The following is a 21196-nucleotide window of genomic DNA, read 5'->3' as shown; positions in this document are numbered from 1 at the left end:
GATTCGGTTCACATCATCTTCATAATGTGCTTCTTTCCTAAAGTCCTTCCTTTATGCCAGACATAGAACTAAGTATTTCATTATTACTATCTCATTAGATCCTCAAAACAATCCTGAGACATAAGTACTATTATTATCCACACATTTACAGATGAAATAACCAAAGCAAACAAAGTCTGAGTGATTTGTCCAGGGATACATTGTGTTATACAGGGTGGTATGGTGCTTGAGTAAGATGGGCCTGATGAAGTTGGCCCAAGATCCCTAGATGGTAAATGGATCTAAGCTGAATGAGGAGAGGGATGCCTGAATGGCCGGCCACCAAGGTGAGCCTGTAAGCACCAGGACTTATAAATGCTCAGTTCAGCTAAGTACTTGACCCACAAACAGTGCCCAAACCTAAGTGATTAGATGAGAAGCTGTATATTGACCCACACAGATACTCTGGTTATTAGGCTTGGGGTTGAATTAATGAACAAAGATTTGTAATAAGGATAATAATTAATATTGGGTTGGATAACATTCGATCAAATCGCCTTTCCCCTTTGGATGTAATTATCCACTTGCTCTTGGAATGAGATCAGTCTTCACTTGAATGGGTACAAGGATTGAATGCTATAAACTCAAAGAGGTAAAGGTCCAGGATAAGGAAAGTGGTGTTGGGGATGGCTATGCTAAATCTATGGAAGCTAGAATAGGCTAATTAATCAGTAACATTTTGGCAGCTGGCTAGAGATGTTCCTCTTCCTCCGGTCCCTGGTCAGGCCCAGCCGTGGCCCAGACCAGGTGAAGAAAGGGATTATGATATTCTTCTTGATAATAGAGGTTGATGCTTATCTCTCAGCCTTGTTCAGTAATAGTTGCACTGATATTTTGAGGCAATCAGGTACAGATGCTGGATATGCAGGTCTATAGGCCTACCCACCCTCACCACCCCAGGACCCTTCTCAAAATGAGATCCTTCTCAAAACTGAGACCCTGAAGGGTTCAGCCCCTCCGTTTTTATAGTGGTGGTAGCAACTGTCTTTTGCCTTTGGCTCATGTCATCTGGGTAAATTCTAAATTCTATAACTGACGATCTGTCATTCAAGTTGGTCTCCATCTTCTTCCCAGAAGTTGCCTATTATAATCGCTAGTATCTGAGGTCACATTTCAACTCAGATCTTCCTAAATCCAGACCCAGGGTGCTATCCATTGAGCCACCAATTGCAAAGTAGGATGGGGGAAGGCTAAATCTTCTACCCTGTAGACCTGAACTATTTATCAGTTCTAATGGGAATTCCAAGATTAGTACTGTCAGGAAGATTAAACCTAAAGTAAGGTAACAGGCCAGTGTAGATATAATCATGCAACTCTCCCTTATGGAAAATCATTCAAAGGAAAAGTGTAAGAGCATATTGAAGATTTTTTTCAACTACTTATATCATTGGGGAAAGTAAAAACTCTATTATATACTTCAGTGTTCAATTCAAAGAAAATTTTGACTCCCTCTCTAAAAAAATGAATTACAAATCTATCCTATTTCTAAATCAAACCATTTTCAAACTCAACTAACATTTTTTTGCCAGTTTAAATCAAACCACATCTACAAATAACTGGTATTCTTCGTGCTTTCTGATGAATACATTACGACTTTGAAACATCCGTAAAACTGTAATTACCATATAATGCACTGAGAGTCAGATGTTTTTCATATGTTCAAAACTGACTCCTTTTTGAGGAAAAACTAAGTAACCTGATTTTAGCTCCAAATTAAACAAAAGACATTATCTTGAACCAAAGGAAAGGAAAAATTCAAAATGGGGCCAAGAAAGAAAAAAAAATACAGTGTTTTTTCCTCTCCTTTTTTTTATTGAAGCTTTATACCACATAAGAAATATCTATATATGTAAAATATACCCTTATATCTACATATGTAGAAAATATAATTTAAAATACCTTCAGTTATAAACATGTGAAAAAAAACATTATTAATGTTTTACCGATCTTTTTCTGTCATTTCAGTGAGCCTTCTTTTATAGTGAAAGTTTTTTAAAGCAGTTTAACAGAATGAATTCATACAACTATATCCTATAGCCTATGCAATATTCCATATTCATTGCTCCATATCTTTCCAATTAAATAAAGAAAATGTATTTTTTACACTTCTCTGATTATTATTCCATTATTTGGTTTTATTTCCTCTAGTCAATTTATCTATATATCTATATCTTTATGCATATTTATAGATATAGATATTTGCTATTCTGTTTCATTCTCCAACCACTTCAACAGTACTTGCCATGTTTTTCTGAAAATTTCATAATCATCATTTCTTCCAGCATAATAATTATTTTGATGTATGACAATCTGTTTAGGTATTTCTCAGCCATTAAGGACAACTAGGTGGTGCAATGGAAAAAGTGCTGGGCTTGGAATCAGGAAGGTTACATTTGAGTTCAAATCTGGCCTCAGATACTTAGTAGCTGAATGATTCTGGGCAAGTCATTTAACCCTGTTTGCCTCAGTTCTTCATCTATAAAATGAATTGGAAAAGGAAATGACAAACCACTCCAGTATCTTTGCCAAGAAAACCTCAAGTGGTATCTTGAAGAGTCAGACATGACTGAAATGACTGAACAACAACAAACCAGTGGGTACCCAATTTATGTCCAGTTCTCTTTTTCCATAAAATGTGATACAATAAACATCTTCATACATGTGGGGTTTTTACCTGATGTAGGGATTGGGAAAGGCGTCAAAATCATTTAAACCAGTTTTCATAATTTCAATTTCTTTTCTAGAATTTTAAGGCTAATTCACCATTTCACCAATAGTGCATATATTATTGGGGTATTCTATTTCTGGAAATTCATTATTGCAAAATTTTAAATATTCTGCTTTTTGTTACCTTTGTTAGTTTGCTGAATGTGAGATAATACCTCAAATTTCTTTTAGCTGATTAGTGGATATTACTAATTTGGAATGCTATTTCCAATGATGTCTGTAGTATACGGTTCTTTGAGAACTATCTGTTTTTATATTCTGGATACTTTTCTATTTAGAAATGGCTATTGAGATTGAATTTTGTGTTAATTTTGTGTTAATCTCTCTATATATCTTGATATTATACTGTTATCAGATATATTCAATGCAAAGGTTTTTCCCAGTCTACAGTTTCCCTTCTTATCCTCGCTGCATTGATTTTGTTCATGTGAAAGCTTTTTAGCTAGTTTAAATATTTTTTAAATCTCTTCTTTCATAAATTCTTTGTGTCTTATACCTAATAGGAGCATCTTTGCATAATCTTTCCACAGAGACACCAGTTTCTAGGCTAAGAAACCTGGAATGTTTCAGTTACTGAAGGCTAATCATCCCTCAAATGCACACTAATATGTTTGATAAAAGTCTCCCAGCATGAGTGCACAGCACACTTACCATAAGAAAGACAGTGCTGTGGGTAGGGCAAATCACTGACACCATTTCAGGCTGAGTTAAATGCTGGCAGGGCAAATAAAAACTATGCACTTTCATTTCAGTAGTCTGTGACAGATGGAAGGATGTAGCAAATCTCTGGTTGTTTAAGTCATTATCTCATCTTTCCACCTGCACTGTCTCTAGAAGGGAATCATCTGGAAGTTTCAAATAGATCCTCAAAGGAAATTTGGAAATGATTCCTTATCACCCATGAAGTCAGTTCTCTGTGTTGAAACTTGATGTTTAATACGACGCTATATATGCAAGTTAGCATTTTTCATATTCTTTCTTGAGCATCTTTTTTTTTTTTTTTACAATTTTGCCTTTTGATAGGTCAGGGATTATCAACATCTTCATTTCACTGCCCAACAAAATCGGGTGGAAATACCCTTTTAGTTCTCGTAAATGCCATTGCACATGAAGTTTTAAATTATGCCTGCTAGTTATTTGATTTTCAGTTGCCTATATATTGTGAAATTCACTAGAGGTTGACCTAATTTAAAAACTCCTTTAAAGTGACCTTCATCTCTTTCGGGGAGTTTCAAGGACTAGAGATTAAATCAGCATCTCAAATCAAGTACAATCACTGGATTTTGAGCTAAAATGAAACTTAGAAACCATTTATTCTAAACCTCTCATTTTAATAGGCAATCAAAATGAGATCCCAAGTGGTTAAATATCTTGCCAAAGTTTTTTTGGGTACTAAATGATACAGTCTTCACATGCACAGAGGAATAGTACATTCAAATAAATTTATGTTTAAGAATTCACTTTAGTTATTATTTATATGTAATTGAAAACACATGAGTTCAATCTAGAATATATTAATTTGCATAATAAATAAGTAACTCAGTTCAGAATAGAACCATACTTCCAAGTAAATAAATTATAAATATTTGAAAATATAATATTTATTACTTATTCTTTCCCATAAAAATGATAGAGCTTTTATTTCTTGTTTGAGAAGAATATGACAGACTTACTTAGATGGTCTATCCAGAGAACAAAGATTTCAAAAAATCCAACAATTCCCATGTAGGCACACAGGAGTCCAAAATTGCATTCATTCTATAAACTGATTTTAAATGTTCTGGCCATGAAAAAGCATATCATATTTAAAAGAGATTAATATGTCAGATAATGAGTTTTCAGTGCATACAGATGACAGGGTTTTACCTCCTAGAAATTCACCACATGAAATGAGTTATACTATGTGAATCTCATCAGTAATTATAGTATTTCTAACAAAAAAATATAAAAACTCAGATATTTTCATTTGAAATAAATTTTTCTTATTAATTCATATTAAAATTGTTTTTAAAAAGGCTAAAAATCATTGTATTTCTTAAATAATTTTATATTTTAGTTTAGGAAGGACTTATGCTCAGTGAAAATGAGAAAACTTTCTCTTCCAATGCAGATTATCACTTCCTCTGAATTTTATAATCTTGGAGAATTGCCTAAAGTACTAAAAGCTTAAATAAATTTCTCATGACCACATAGTCTCTATAGTTCAATGGTAGGATTTGAACCCAGGCCTTCAAGGTCAGCTCTATATTGTGACATTCATATTGCAGCTAGAAAATTCCAGCTGCAATATGAATGCCACGATATATACTCTAACATAGTCTCTGTCTCTATCTCTCTGCCTCTTTGTCTGTCTGTATGGCTCTCTCTCTCTCTCTCTTCCTCCCTGTCTGTCTCCCTCCTTCTGCTTTGCTATCCCTTTCCCCCTCTCCTTTCCTTCCTCTTACAATCTCCCTTATAATCAATGACATTCCACTTTTATTTTTAATAATTACTTCTTGCTGTTTATTAATGTTACAACTTAGAAAATATACAAAGCAAAACAAAAATCTAACTCTACAGCACATTCAATACATGAAAAGTCATACTCAGTTTTGTTTCTGAGGTTTGACCCAGATGCAATAAATTTTACAAACTTCAAATGAAGCCAGATGTTCATATAACCAAAAAAAATCCAATCTCACCTCTAAATACAGCTCTTTATGCTGGGCATATCACTAAGGATTTGATGATTTGATGCTTCAGGCCTTAATAGAACAGAACTCCCATCAAGATCAAAGTAGAATGCAAAGGCTACATGATTGGGCCCTAAATTGCTTCTTTTCAACACTTATACTGAAAACCAAATGAAACACACAAAGGCATGTGAGAGCTTGCATACCTCTCAATGTGGACTACAAGGGAAGTGAAACTTGGCAAGCACATTACCTCTACAGCAGGAAACTGATCTGTCATCTCAGAAATGACATTCTTTCTAAAAGAGATGCAGTATTTCAAGCACTACCCTAAACTACCTTTGATACTAGTCATATTTTATATAGCTAATTTCCTATTTCATTAAAATTTATGATTCATTTAATATTTCCTTCGGTTGTTATGTGTTTCATGCAATGAACCAACCCATTCAAAAAATACTTAAGTGAGCATCTGCTGTGTACAAGTTATCTTGGCAAGGTCTTTTCAACTTCATAATTAACCATTCTAATATGTTGGTCATTCAATCAGTCAAGGATGTTTCAAGAATCATTTCTTAAGTGCCTACTATATGTCAGGTATGAAGTGAATGACAGAAGGGTGCTGTCAACATTTTTTGCAAATAAACTCCTTTGAGAGTGGAAGAGGCAGTAACCATTGGGCATTAAAAGGCTTCAAAAATCCCTTCTGTCTCACAATCTACATGCCTTCTGGCTATAGATCTCACTCTCTAAATTACTGTCCTAATTTCCTTATTGTTCTCCAAAATGGGTTCCCCCCCCCCTTTTTTTAACAAACAAAATCAGCCATGGACAAAATCATAGGCTCATGGAAATTAAGCTAGAAGAATACTGAGAGGCTTTCCAGTACCATCCCCTCATTTTTGTTGTTATTAGCTTGTTTTCAGTCGTATCTGACTCTTCGTGACCCCGTTTGGGATTTTCTTGGCATGGATATTGGAGTGGTTGCCATTTCCTTTGCTAGCTCATTTTTCAGATGAGGAAACTGAGGCAAACAGGGATTAGTGTTTTGCCCAGGGTCAGAAGTCTAGTCAATTTCTAAGGCCAGATTTGAATTCAGGTCTTTCTGACTCTATTCCCAGCTCTCTATCTACTGCACTGCCTAGCTACCCCTCATTTTACAAATAAAGATAATAGTCTCAAAGAGGTAAATGATTTATCCAATATCAAAACACTGTGGTCAGAGATGAACTGTAAATTTTTGGTCTTTTGATTCTATAGTAACCACATTTTCCAGTCCATCATAGAGATGATCTGGGAGGGAAGAGGCAGGATGGGAGTACAGATATGAGTAGGTGAATGTCAAGCTACAGATAGAATGGACAATGCAGAAGATCAAAGTGGATCAAAAGAGAAAGGGATTTGGTTTCATAAAATGAGAGAGAACCAATCTAGGCAGACAATGAGAGATATTCTTCATTCTCTCTTCTGGCTCTCCTTAGAAAGCAAAGCAGAAGGCAGCAATATTGTCTTCAACCTTCTCCTAAGGTTGTTCATGGTGGATAGAAGTAGGTCAGTATCACAGAGACCCATCTGGGCTCAAGAGAATTAATCTAATTGCATCTTATTTACTAGAGTGATTCAGGCTCATCTATCTTCATGGTTACTTTTTATAATTATAATCTTAACTTATAAAAATCACTTGGGAGGAGATTACATATTTGTATTGAACTAGAAATTTCTCAAAAAAAGTTCATGTGCTTATTTTTTATTTGTCAAAAAATTCACTTCCTCTCAAGTGAAACAGACTGTTTACTCCACTTGGAATGGTGATTGTTGCTTATATGCCAAAATTCATTTTTGGTAAAATAGAGGATATAACAAATATGGTAGAAAAGCAAATCAAAGAATTTTAAGCAAATAAAACTGTCTTTAAACAACCATTAATTATCTAATATTTAACAACAGCTCATAGTAATTTGCCATGGGAGTTAACTAAATACAAATTCTACAAATAACAATAGGAATCATTAAATTTTAAGGATTATTTATAGGTAACAGCTGAACAAAATACATCACATTTTTATAAATTCATAATTCATCAATTTATGTAGTATCAAATGAACTTAAAGACTGCTCTTAGCTATTTTAATTTTATAATTTCTCTTCCATGTTCAAGTCTTGTTACCGAAACAGTACATCAACTCTACAAAGGTATAAAATATATCTCACTCCCTTCTTTATCCTCTCTGTGCCTAGCACAGTTCTGAACACATTGTTAAGGCTCAGTAAGTATTGGCTTATTGATTAATACCAGAAGTGAAAGGCTTTACTGTCTGAGACCTGATCATGGTACAATTATGCACAGGAATTAGTGAAGTCAAATTTAACAGTAAATAATAAGCCTTCCCTGTGAAGTTACATAAAATGGAAAATCATGATATGTAATGGTAAAAATACCTGCACTGGATTTATCTTTAGCTTCTTCTATTATTAATTAGTTTTGTGACCTTGTTAAGATTTTTTTGTCTCTTTAGGTTGCAGTTTCCTCAACTGTAAATTTAAAGTGTTTTATGAGATAACAATCGCAACAATAGCTAGCATTCAATAGGTCCACAAGTTATACTTGAGTCATTTTTCAGACTGTCAAACCCAATTTAGAGATTTCTTGGCAAAAATACTGGAGCAGTTTACTATCTCTTTCTCCAGCTCATTTTATAAATGATGAAACTGAAGGGTTAAGTAAGTTGCCCAGGATCACTTAGTGTCCAGATTTGACCTGAGGTCTTCATCACTCCAGGCACAGCACTGTACTATCTGACTGCCTCCTTAGCTTGCAAAGCACTTTACAAATGTTACTTCATTTGCTCCTCACAACAGTCCTGAGAGAAATATTCTATTATTATCCTCATTTTACAAGTGAGGAAACAGGCAGAATAAGTGATTTGCACAGGGTCACAAAAGCTAGTAAGTATTTGAAGCCAGATTGAAATTCAAGTCTTTCTAATTCCGATTCAATGCTTATTTACTGTTAAATTTTATTCTATTAATTCCTGTGTACATTTTCTTAGCCAGGGCTCAGATATTAAGGGCTTTCAGTTCTAAATATCAATCAGCCAACCAATATTTCCTGAGCTTGAACTATGTGTTTAGAATTGTGCTAGACACTGGAAATGACTCAAAAGGAAAGTGAAACATTTTATATTTTTTTTCTCTGCACCATTTAAGTTCCTTCTTATTTCAGTCAATGATTCTCTAGAGCAGTGGTTCCCAAACTTTTTTGGCCTACCGCCCCTTTTCCAGAAGAAATATTAATTAGCCCCCTGGAAATTAATTTTTTTAATTTTAATAGCAATTAATAGGAAAGATAAATGCACCTGTGACCATCACTGCTATCCTGGATCTCTGAAGCACCCACCAGGGGGCGGTAGTGCCCACTTTGGGAATCACTGCTCTAGAGGGATAAAATTTATCTTAAAAGCACTAAGATAATATGGGAAAAAAAATTTAGCACAGCAAATTACTGGAATAAATACACTTACACACAATGAAATATGTACATTTCCACTTGGATTAAGCCAAAGTCATATGTCTTTAAAGAAAAAATATTTTTAATGTTCTTGACAATCAAAACTATTATGAAATATTGAAAGACAATACCAATCTACCATCTTGCTGGATAATAATCTGATAGGTCTTCTCACATATCTAAAACCAGTAATGTCATGTTTTTTCAAAGATCTTGACTCCTGGAGCAATGTTCACCAAAGTGGAAGCCCTAATCTCTGGGAACCATGGCAGGAACCCAAAAGATACATAAACAGCCAATCAGAGAGGGAAGATGGATAATGTGCACACTCTTATGATGACCAGTTTCTTTAATAAAATCATACCTGCCTTTCATCAATTATAGCCCAACAATACCCTATTCTAACCCTTTAAAATCTGTGTAAATTTTCAATCTTCTCCATCACAGCTTCAGTCCATCAGGGGAGTTAAATAACAACTCAGAAACTGACAGAAATAACTGTACATATGTCATTAACAGGAAAAAATCTCAATTCTTCACCAGCCCTGCACACATACACACTCTAAATATACCCACCTCCTGTGCCCCATGTATAATCCTGGACATAGCAAGTTTCCTTGGAGAAGAGGTTCTGCATACAGAAACACTGATTAGTGACAGGTGGATAAGAGCTCAGTCTCTTCCCACACCCATACTTCTTATTTTGGATGGGACAAATAAGTTGCATCCACTAAGTGCCAGGCATTGTGCTAAGGGCTTTACAAACATTACCTCGTGTAATCCTCACAACAACCCTGGGAGATACATATTATTATGCCCACTTACAGGTGATGAAACTGAGGAAAAGAGAGGTAAAATGACTTATCCAGGATCACATAGATAGTAAATGTCTTGGACTAGATTTTAACTTAAGACTTCCTAACTCAAAACCCAGCATTCTATCCATCATAACCCTTGGATGCCTCTAAATGAATAGGAAAATATAGTACACTAGTATCCATTCAGCAAATTAAATCAAAGGAAGGATGGATTTGTGTAGAAATTTTCTGTTGAGTTGAAATCAGAGACAATTCACTTTTGCTTATTGTTTCTTTCATCATATATGTTGAACATATATATGTAGAAAGAGCTATAGAAACTGACTTGCTGAAAAGCTGTTAAGTTCAGTCTATTAAGACTTACTGAAGGGGGCAGCTGGGTAGCTCAGTGGATTGAGAACCAGACCTAGAGATGGAAGGTCCTAGGTTCAAATCTGGCCTCAGACACTTCCCAGCTGTGTGACCCTGGGCAAGTCACTTGACCCCCATTGCCTACCCTTACCACTCTTCTGCCTTGGTGCCAATATACGGTATTGACTCCAAGACGAAAGGTAAGGGTTTTAAGAAAAAAAAGACTTACTGTTATAGAGTTAATCTATAGAGTATCTAAAAAAGAAATTCACTTCCTTCGCTTGTAATGTCACTGATCAAAATAAATAAATTCTTAATAATAGTTATTCTTTATGTCTACCCAATATCTCAGGATATACACAGGGTTTTATTCTGAAATAAGGAATCATATTGAAGTATACTTATCTAATCTTATAAAATTTTATTATTTGTGTGTTTATTCCACAGATTACTAGATTACTGTTTTAAAGACATTGTTAACCACTGATATACAACATTCCAAAAAATGTATACTTTAAGGACTTACTGAAGAGATTGTATTTGATATGCTTCGAATAAACAATTAAAAATTTACATCACAGTAAAGATTGCATAGTATTATTTGTCAATGTTTGAAATATTTATCATGATAGAAAATATAATGTATGCCATTAACAAGTCTCACATATATTTTTATTTTCTTGATTCCAATTCAAAATAGCCTACTGGTGTCTACAAATTAATTCCTGGCCACATGAAAATGAACTAACAGAAAGAAGGTAGACATTATTTAAAGTCCCTCTACTAGTTTCAGTAAACTGGGTTAGAAAAATTATTAAATTATACATTTCCAAATCTCCTCATCAACTTACTATTAGTTTCATATATAAATTAAAATGAAATATTTGTCAAGTACTTCAATGATTTTGAAAGAAATACAAAATATCAATCTTCTCAAATTTACTATGCAGTCCCCAGATGATTTTTCCTAGAAAAACACAAACTGTGATTATTATTTAAGGTTCACTTAAGTATTCAATTTGAAGGCAAGCCTTAAAAGTAATTCCAATTTAGTCATTTATTCCATGTTGTCTGTGAAATGTGTGGTGACTTTGAATGAGTAGTCATTTAGCCACCTTCTTTCAGGAACCCTGTTTTGTCTTCAGGCAAAAAAAAAGATTTCTATGTATTTCTTGAGTAAAACAGATGAGGTATCACATGAGCTTTGATCATCCAAATACAAAGTGTGTTCTAAGGACATTTGAAGAAAATCACAATCACCTTTAATAGTAATTTTCTGTTATAATGCAAAAAATACTTCAAATGGACCACCTCTAATCTAAATCCCCTTCTAGGCATCATGAAAATAGAGATACTCGAGTAAGAATAATATAACATTTAGCTTTCAAAATATCATCAGCCTTGTCTAAGGGACAAATATTATCTAATCAGTGTGTTCTTTGTGCTTATTTTCTTCCACACACAATCTGAAGGTTTTCATGCAAAGATCATCATAAAGTAATTTGAAATGTTTACTGGGAAAAAACTGTTATATTTCAAATAACAGGATATGCTATTCATCAAATCAAATATCACTGGAATCATTTAGGTGTATAGCAAATGGATAGAACACAAGAACCTTTATGTATGTTGGCTACCTCCATAAAAAATTCAATTATTCCAGTTAAAAAGCATCTTCATCCAACCATGACAACTTTATTGTCACATAAAAATTTTGTTATTTTCAATAAAGCCACTGATGAATAAACTTCAAGGATTAGTCTAGTATATGAAAGGTTCTCTTCAACTATCTCTCCTCCCTTTAAGGTCAAGCCATCTGATTATTCCAACCTTTCTTGATCCTGCTTGCTGGTACTCTTCCACCTCTCTCAGTGACTTCCTTACCTGATTTATTATCTAGTCTCTGGCTTCACTTCCCACCATTTACACTGTAATCATCCATTTCGACAATATGCTCCTCTCTGCCCTTTAACCCTTTCTGCCTTTGACCTTGTTTATTTTTTTTTTGAAATTTTAATTTCTCATCTTGAAGGAACCACAACCTGTCTTTTTGAATCATATCTTTGCTATTCTGAAAAAAAAAACTTTCTTTGACCTTGCAATCTAAAATTAAACTCCCAGTTACATCTTTGTTTACAAAGCATTGTTTCAAAACTATGAGAGAAGTAAGTAAAAGTAGTCAGTGAAGATACAAAGAAAAAAGCAATCTCTCTCTTCAAGTAGTCTGCATTCCACTGGGAGAAAGCAACACATATACAGATAAGTAGACAGAAAATGTACAGAATAAACAAAAAGTAATATAATGCAAGGGGTGAGGAGAACACTAGCACCCAAGAAGGTAAAGATTGGTTTCCTAAAGGACATGGCATCTGAGCTATCCTTTGGAGGAAGCTGAAAATTCTATGAGTAGGAGATGAGACAAGAGATAGTCCATTTAAAGACACCAGGATGAAAAAAAAAAAAGATTTCTCTTCATTTCTACAATTCACTGAAACTTCTGTCTCTAAAACCTCTAACAATCTTTTAATTGCCACATCCAAGACTTTCTTTAGGTTCATTGCTCTCAATCTCTCTCAGCTTTTGACATTTCTGACCAATTACTTGTACTGGAAAAGTATGGCTATAGTTACAATATACTTTCCTGGTTCTTCTAAATCTCTTCCCCTTCTTTTCTTTCTGTTCTGACTCCTCGTCCCATCCCTGACACCTTCATGTGACTATTCTTAAAGGGTCCTTTTAGGTTTTTTTTCAACTTGTTCTACTCTCTCAACAATCTCATTCACTCTCACAATTTTACCATCTATATATAAATATCTTTGAAATATCTATGTCCAGGCCTGATTTCTCCTCTCAACTCCATGTTTGCGTCTCCAATTGCATGTCAGCCTGGATGTCCCAGAAGTTCTTCAAACTCAGCATATCTAAAATCTAAAATCCAACATGGTGTGCCTACATCAAAAAAAGGCTTTGTACTCTATGAGTAAAGCAGAATTGCAGTTGCTCAAAGAAAGGAAATCCTCAGATTTAATTAGAGATATTTCCCTCACAAATGTTCATATTATTCAAATTGTGCCTGACCTGTGGTAGAGTTCATATTGGTCTGATCAGCCATAGTTGGAAACATTGTACATTGATCTCGACATAGTGATATCTTCAAGTACAAAGGACAACTATCAACCAACCAACTCTTCCTTCTGAATTTATTATTTGTCACCAATATCACTACTCACCTTGTTTTGCATATTCCTAACTTTAATGAAATATTTAATGAAATATTTTCCTCATTCTCTTACCTTTACCTCTTCTTAGTTATCAGGTACTATTAACTCCACTTGTACAATAGCTCTCAAATTTTTCCTCCCTACTCTGATTTGTCCATTGATCCATTAGCCATTTCCTATACAAAGTTTCCCTTGATTTCTCTGATAAGTAACAACCTTTCCCTTCAGGCCTCATACAGTACTATTTACTACTTCTTTTGTATGTGATATTGAGTACTGAAGTTATTTGTATCTTAATCTCATCTTTGATTCTAAAAAGGTCCCAAAGAGCAGTTCTTAGTTCATTCTCTAACACTGGGCTCAAAGCTCTGCCAACAAATAATACTTAACAAATTTGTTCCACATTCGAATTGCATATATAATATAAATAAAATAACCACTGTTGATTTTCAGTATACATGAAAGAATTCTCTAAAATGGAAAACATGTCACAGTATTAAAGAATCAATTCATTTTGTCTGCAAATTCTTACATTTTATCAAAAGAAATTAAAAAGTTAAAAACATCCAAGAAAAGGAAATTAAAGTAAGTGGTATGAAAAGGTATTATCTAAGGTCATTGACATGCAAAACCAGACAATAAAGGGAAAAAGAAAATTATAACAAGAGCTATATAGCATTAGGGAACATACCTTAGAACACTGTTTGTGAGTCTGGCACCATACCAAGGAACCATTGTTCTGAAAAAGAATTAAAATATGTTCACCCATTAAGAATGTTTTATAAATGTCAATATATCACTTTATATCACTTCTTAATCAATCCAAAACGACTTTATTAAAGTAAGGTAAAATTTTAATCATGACTAAAGTTTCCCTTGATGGCTTTAAGCAAAGTTTAATGTAAAGCAAATCATATTTTACCACTGCATTCTTTTGTAAGAGAATGAGCACAACACACAGAGTTAGGCTTGAAGGCAGGAAGACTTAGATTCAAATCCTGTCTCTTGGCATAGATGGATTATGGGACACTGGATAATTTAAGCAAATTTCTAACACTTAAATTACTATCCTGCCCTGGTAAAAAGAGTCACCTATACTAATGGAATCACAGGACTAGTCACTATCTCTCTTTCTTTGTAAAAATGAAAGATATATTTCTTTATATAAAATAGTCTCCCCCATAAATACTTGGAAATTATTAAAGAAAAAAGAATAAATATAGTCTTTCCTTAAGCTACCATAATAATGCAATTCTCTTATCAAGCTATTTGTGTGTTTGAACTTCATATAGAATTTCATATTTTTTAATTTTCTTTTTTATTATGACAAATATCTAAAAACATAAACATTTCATTATGTAAGGAAGAATAGAAATAAAGAATTGTATATGAAATGAAAACTTCTATTGTATATGTATTAAGCTGTTTTTAAGTGAATATTAAATTTATTATTATACTACCAAAGCTACTCTCCTCCCCTAGGTTGCCTTCTGAATTTTTTTATTCTCATTCCTGTGTGTTTTTTCAATATCTAAATGACATCTTTCTAATCTTTTAAATCACTATTGCTATTGAAAGAAGGTATTTTAATTAGCAGCCTCTCATTCATATTAGCTTAAGAATCCTTTTTAGTTTGAAACTAATTATACGATTTGTATTAAGAATATAGTCCCAGGCAAAAGCCTGTGTCGGTAGCAAGATTAAGAATGTAGTCCCAGGATACTACCTGAGTATCTTATGTATTACTACATTAATTATAAGTGAGTTACTATGTTAGTCCTAGGTGGGTGAATATATTTTATAATGTACTTTATATCAAATTAATTCAGATAAGAGGCTATAGAGGCCAGAAGGTTACCCAAAGATGAGGGGCCCTCAGAGAGAAGGGGTCCTCAGAGGGCTTGTGGGGGTTGGTGATTTGGGGGATTTCCTGTTACTTAAGTTAAGAATGAGCCTTATAAGTCTTCCCCACTACTCTTTACAGTTCCTCTTTTTGCCTTTAAAAACCTGTCAATGTCAACAATCAGAGTCTCCGATTCAATTGGGGAATGTGCAGACCTCTGACTTATCTTGCCCACCAAATAGTCAGACTTTGCTCAGAGACTACTCTCCCAATTCTTTTTCTTTCACTATCCCCCCACAAAACTCTTCCCAACAATTCTGCACTCCCAAATTAAAAGTCTGCCAATGCAATCAAACAATCAAAAAGTGTTTCTTAAGCATTTACTATGTACCAATTATTGGGCTAAGAACTGGACATAAAAAGAGAAAGCACTTCCTGCACTGAAAGATCTTACTTTCTAAAGAGAAAGACACCATGTACATAAAATGACATTTATATATACATATATATAAAAGAAATTACATAGTTTGGAAGGTAAAGCCCTAGTGAGTGAGAGGACTAGAAAAGACCTCCTGAAGAGGGAATCATTTGAGCAGAAGGAGCAGAGATTCTAAGAAGCAGTGATGCAGTAAGAAAGCATTCCACGTATGGGAAACTGTTACTAATGCAAAGGTACAGTTTGTGTGAGGAATAGCACATAAACCAATATTGCTGCCATATATATTAGAAGTAGGGGGAGATAGTGTCTCAATGGATGAAACTGGGGAAGACTTTGTGAAGAAAGTATCATATGAGGAATAGTATATCAGTGCAAGAATGAAAGACAGGAAAATGACTAAACAGTAGCAAGAATATAATTAGTGACTGAACTGAAGGGTTTGTCCACAGAAATAATTCCAAAATTATACTTAAGTGTCTTGTCAGACCATTGACTAGTTTGATTCAAGGTCAATATTAACAATAAATTAGAACAAAGGATAAAGTTAAAAGATATTGCATGCAATTATTACAGCTCTTCAAACAAGCTATTAATAATGCAAAGTGAGGGGAAGACAAAGACAAAAACATTGATTCTAATGATTATCATTTCCTGAAATGAAATTAATACCAATGAAGTTAATGTAAAGGAGCCCTAATAGGAAGACCCAAAAGAGCCCAAAAGGTGTCACAATAAGCAAAATAATAAATTTATTTTCTAAGCAGGAGATAATATGGCAGTAAAGGTCAACACCAACTTAAAATACAAACTCATCAACAAAATAGTAAAGATTTTGGAGAATTTTGGAGAATTCCAATTTTGGAGAATAAGAGCAGTATTACCTCCCAAAAGATCACAATAATAACCACTAGAGGAAAAAAAACAAATCTTCACAAAGTTGACATGGAGCTCAATTAAGCTAAATCATATAAGAACATTGCATATTAAACTAGAAATGAGATTTTTTTTAAAAAATGAAGGTGAAAGTACTGGCAATTCTATCCTATTTCTACAGCAATCTATTCTCATTGATGATAGTGAAACCACTGAATTGGATTCTTAGGACGCAGTGGCCAACATGTGAAAATAGAAATGATACTTAAAACATTTGATAGGAAAAGCTGTTTTGAGGCCAAGTGTTTCTATTTCCATAAGTCAAGGATCTATGATTTGGTTAGATGATCATGGAAAGTTACTTTCCATGGGTGATAACTTTGAGGGGAATGTCTACAGGGGAATGAGGAACACAGGAACTTTTAAAAATCTTTAAAGATGAGTTTCTGACATAGTTAAGTTGGTATCCTTACAACAAAATTACAATCCATCCATCTTTGAAGTTTTTCCAACTTGACATATGCTTTGAAAACACAGGGTTATGTGATGCCATCAGCTGGAGAATGGTTGACCAGAAACTGGTGTGTGACTATTATTGTTCTAGAGACAAATGATGTAAAATGAGAGAACAATTTATTACAATTAATAAAACTGAAAAATGAAAATGTTTAAAAGATAAAAACTTTTATCAACAATAACTGGAGAGGTCTAATGATGAAGAATGCCAATATGCAGTCAGTCAACCAGTGTTTAAGTTCTTACCATGTGCCATGCATTCTAAGTGATGGGGACACAGATTAACATTTTCAGAGATTAACAATATGGGAATTTGCTCTCCTTGACTATAATATATATATATATATATATTTATATACATATATATATGCATATATATGTATATATTTGTTTTTATTTTTTCCTTCTTAGTGGGAGCGGAGGTGAAAGGGAAACAAAATAAATTATAAATTAAAAAATAAAAATATAATTTAATTTCAAAAGAAGACAGGGATCAATTCAGGCTTCAATGAGGCACTAGAGTAAGACTTTAATGGAGGGGAGAGAGCATACACAAAAGAAATCAGTGCTGAATGGGGCAGAGTATTGAAACTGCTGGGAAATGATGTCAAAATGCAACAAAGATGGAAAATACTACATGATTATGATATAGAACACAAACACACAGAATAAAATCATTTAAAAGGAAAAAAAGGATCCAAGAAGGCATTGCATCAATAATTGCTTATTCACATGTTTATTTTTCTATCTCTACAACATTTTTATGAGAATAATCTACACATATTTGGGGTATATTTTGTATCAAAATATATCTGGCTTTCACAGATAATTCTTTATGAAAGAATACATCTTCACAGTTACACAATTCACTAAGAGCTTTAGATAATGCAAGTTTCTGCTCTGTTTCTTATTTGCTGATTTATTTTAAAGCAGTCTCATGGATCTCTCCCAATTTTATGGTTACATCACACAAAATTCTGGGATAGATGAAAGAGATAAATAAATTTGTTCAATGATTCTTTAATTAGAAATATCAAAAGAGGAATGAAACAAAATGACCAATTTTTGCCAGAGGCCTCATAGGGGATGCCCTCTGCAAAATCCAAATGGAAGGGAAAAAAAAGGGGGATTCATCTAGATGATGAGATCCTCCAGATGCTCCTATTTGGAGATAACATTATGCTGATTGCATCAAGTCCTAGAATAACTGTAGGACTTAATGAGATCTATAAGCACTTGAAAGAGATTCGCCTAACAATAGGAAAAAACCAAATGAAAAATGCTTATTGCCCAGGCAATGAAATGTAGTTGGAAGGTCAATCTAATGAATTAGTCCATCAGTACAAATATCTTATACAGGCAATACAGATGGATTCTGTGTTGACCCAGAAATGAATCAGAGGAAGCAAGCATGTTATATAGTACTTAGGAAATTGCAAAGGTTTTTCAATAATCTAAAGCTGCTCCCTATTTTAAAATGTTTCAGTGACAATAATGTTAAATGACTTAGAATCATGGACCACTACAGTTTCCAAAGAATCAAAATTGGATTCTAAAGAATCAAAATGCAATGGAAAGGTTTACAGTGGACCCAAATAAGTTGTAATAAATTGGAAAGCATTTCTTTTTTTGAGGGGGGTGTATGTGTGTATAGGTTTTATATTTTAAAAAACAGGATAAAATATCATATACTAAATGTATGATTAGAAAAGGAGATGTTAGCTACGTTACAAGGTAACAGAGGAACATTGTTCAAGAACTACACAGGCATATAAGGAATGTTTTAAAGAACTAAATAGAAGTTTCTGGCAGGATGAGTCATCTATGGAAGATTTATGGGAAGAAATAGATGAAAGTAGGAAAGGATGAGAAGGTAGGTCACAAGTTGAATTCAGCACTTTTGAAAGTATTGCCTTCATCAATTAAATTGCAAATTGATTGGAGATTTTTAAGTTCAGACTCACAAGTCTATGCACAGGTAGGACAGAGAAAATAGGCAGAGATACTGAGACAAAGAGAACAAATTTTATTTATCCAAAGGTCACTTTGGAAGTCTGGAGCATGAGACAATGGAAACTAATGTTCCCTCTTTCAGCCCTACTCTGTTTTATATTGGTGTGACTTAACATCAAGGATGATTTTGTGCCTTACTTGAAGAGCTCCACAGTCATACCTTCATGAACAGGCAAGAATCAGAAAATGAATTTTCTTGAAGGTAGGATTTCATTGACATTGAAAATAGTGGCCAATATAAATAAATTTTTACATATTAAATTATAATATGAATTCCCATTCTATGTATGGACATTGACATCTCAAGGATGGAATTGGTGGAATGGGAGAAAAGAGAGAAACAGAAAGGGGCAGAGAGAAGCACAGAAAGTATTTTATGAAGAAGTAGTATAGAACTTAAAAGACTTTTTACAAATTCTGACAAATGGCATTGATATACAACATTCAGTTCAGTGATGATGATTCCACCCAGCTAAGGATCAAGCAAGCAAATAAAAGTACCTGTGGAGATGATTTCTATGTATAAACACAATGGAAGGGCCAGCTTTCAACAAAATTGTAAAAAAATTTTAATTGATTTCAATTATCCTATTTTACATCCTCTTCCCTTCCATGGTTGTCAATAGCCTCTCTTATTTGTAGGGAACCAATACCAACTTCTTTTATTTCTAACAAAATAAGGGGAAAGGAGAATGTTATATCAATGATCTTTCAAGGAGATGAGTTTCAGTTAAAGTTATACTTCAACAAGGCATTTACATTTTTGAGCCTTTTATCTTAAATAAAAGAATAAAATGGTTTGTTCCTACTTAAAGAAATTTTCTGCATAAAGGAAGCCTATAAGTATAAATTTTAGAGGCCCCTTCAAATCATAGGATATTCTAAAGCAGAGTCTTCAAAAAAACAACCTAAATGTTTTTTAGAGTTATTGAAGAGTGTTCATGAAATGCTCTTGTAACAACTAGGCTGAGCTGTTGCCTGTAATGAGGTCAGAAGAGATTATGTACATTCTCTCCCCAAAATGACCCCTTACACTGAAAAAAATGGCCAGCGAAACTATAGTTGCAGCTGTTTAAAGATTCCTTGGAATTCCTGGGCCAGCAAAGTTCCTGTCCACTCTATATCATCAAGAACTTGAATCCAGTCTATCCAGAAAATTATTTTATCAGGGTTTCTTAACTTGGGGCCCTATTAGCTTGTTATTGTTTGTATATATTTTTATTACTGATTTTCAAAATAAATGATCCCCTTTAGAATTATGTATTTTATTTTTTGCATTTTAAAACAGTCTAAGAAGAGGTCCAAAGACTGCAGCAGTCCATAGCACACATACCTGAAGGTAAAAAACCCCTAGAAGCAAGTTAATTCCATCCAGATCTTTTATTTTAACTTCTAGGGGCCGCTTTTATTCACTAATCTTAAACCAGAAAATCCACAGAATATCAGAAATGGGACTCTATTACTGGCTAGACAGCATTGTCAAACTCAAATAGAAACTGAGCCACTATAACTTACATAAAAATCCCTGCACCTGCAAATTGACTTAGGAAAACACATTAATATTATATATGCCTTATTGTATTCTTAATTTACTTTGTTAGATGATGTTGTTTAGTCATTTTAGGCTTCTTCACACCTTATTTGGGGTTTTCTTGGCAAAGATACTGGAGTGGTTTGCCATTTTCCTCACCAGATAATTTTATAAATAAGGAAACTGATCCAAAGTTAAGTGACTTGCCCAGGGTCACATAAAGCTAGTAAATGTCTGAGGTCAAATTTGAACTCAGGTCTTCCTGATTCCAGACCCAACTCTTTATCCACTATACTTCCTTGTGTCCCACTTTGTAAAATATTTTCCAATTATATTTTTATGTGGTTCATCTTGCATACAGGAGTGTTGGAAGCTATGGTACCTCTGGCCTAAATCAATTTTTTTGTTTTACAAATTAAAGGAAAAACAAATATGCACCTAGCAAATGGTAAATCCATTTTCATAGACTCTTGCTCTCTGCCTCTAGCCTTCTATTTTTCTTCTATTCTAAGACTCTGAGGTACATATTTCATTTTCTGGAATATTTTAAATTATTTCAGTTACCATTTTGTGACTTTTTTTGTCATAAACCTCTTTCTTGATGTCACAGAATACATGAGAACTCCTTTAGTAATGAAGTTTCTC

At 33.8% G+C, this 21196-nt stretch overlaps 1 protein-coding gene across 1 annotated transcript in view; it reads right to left on the bottom strand.

Annotated features, from left to right (window-relative positions):
- Positions 1–21196, bottom strand: part of ANOS1 (anosmin 1) — a 246054-nt gene that overhangs the window by 179240 nt on the left and 45618 nt on the right. The window contains exon 2 of the mRNA XM_044666979.1: positions 14028–14075. Coding sequence (XP_044522914.1) covers positions 14028–14075 — 48 coding nt within the window. The remainder of the gene's footprint in view (positions 1–14027; positions 14076–21196) is intronic.

This window comes from Gracilinanus agilis, chromosome 3 (assembly GCF_016433145.1).
Source record: "Gracilinanus agilis isolate LMUSP501 chromosome 3, AgileGrace, whole genome shotgun sequence".
Taxonomy (NCBI): Eukaryota; Metazoa; Chordata; class Mammalia; order Didelphimorphia; family Didelphidae; genus Gracilinanus; species Gracilinanus agilis.
This window is presented reverse-complemented; position numbering and strand designations above follow the sequence as displayed.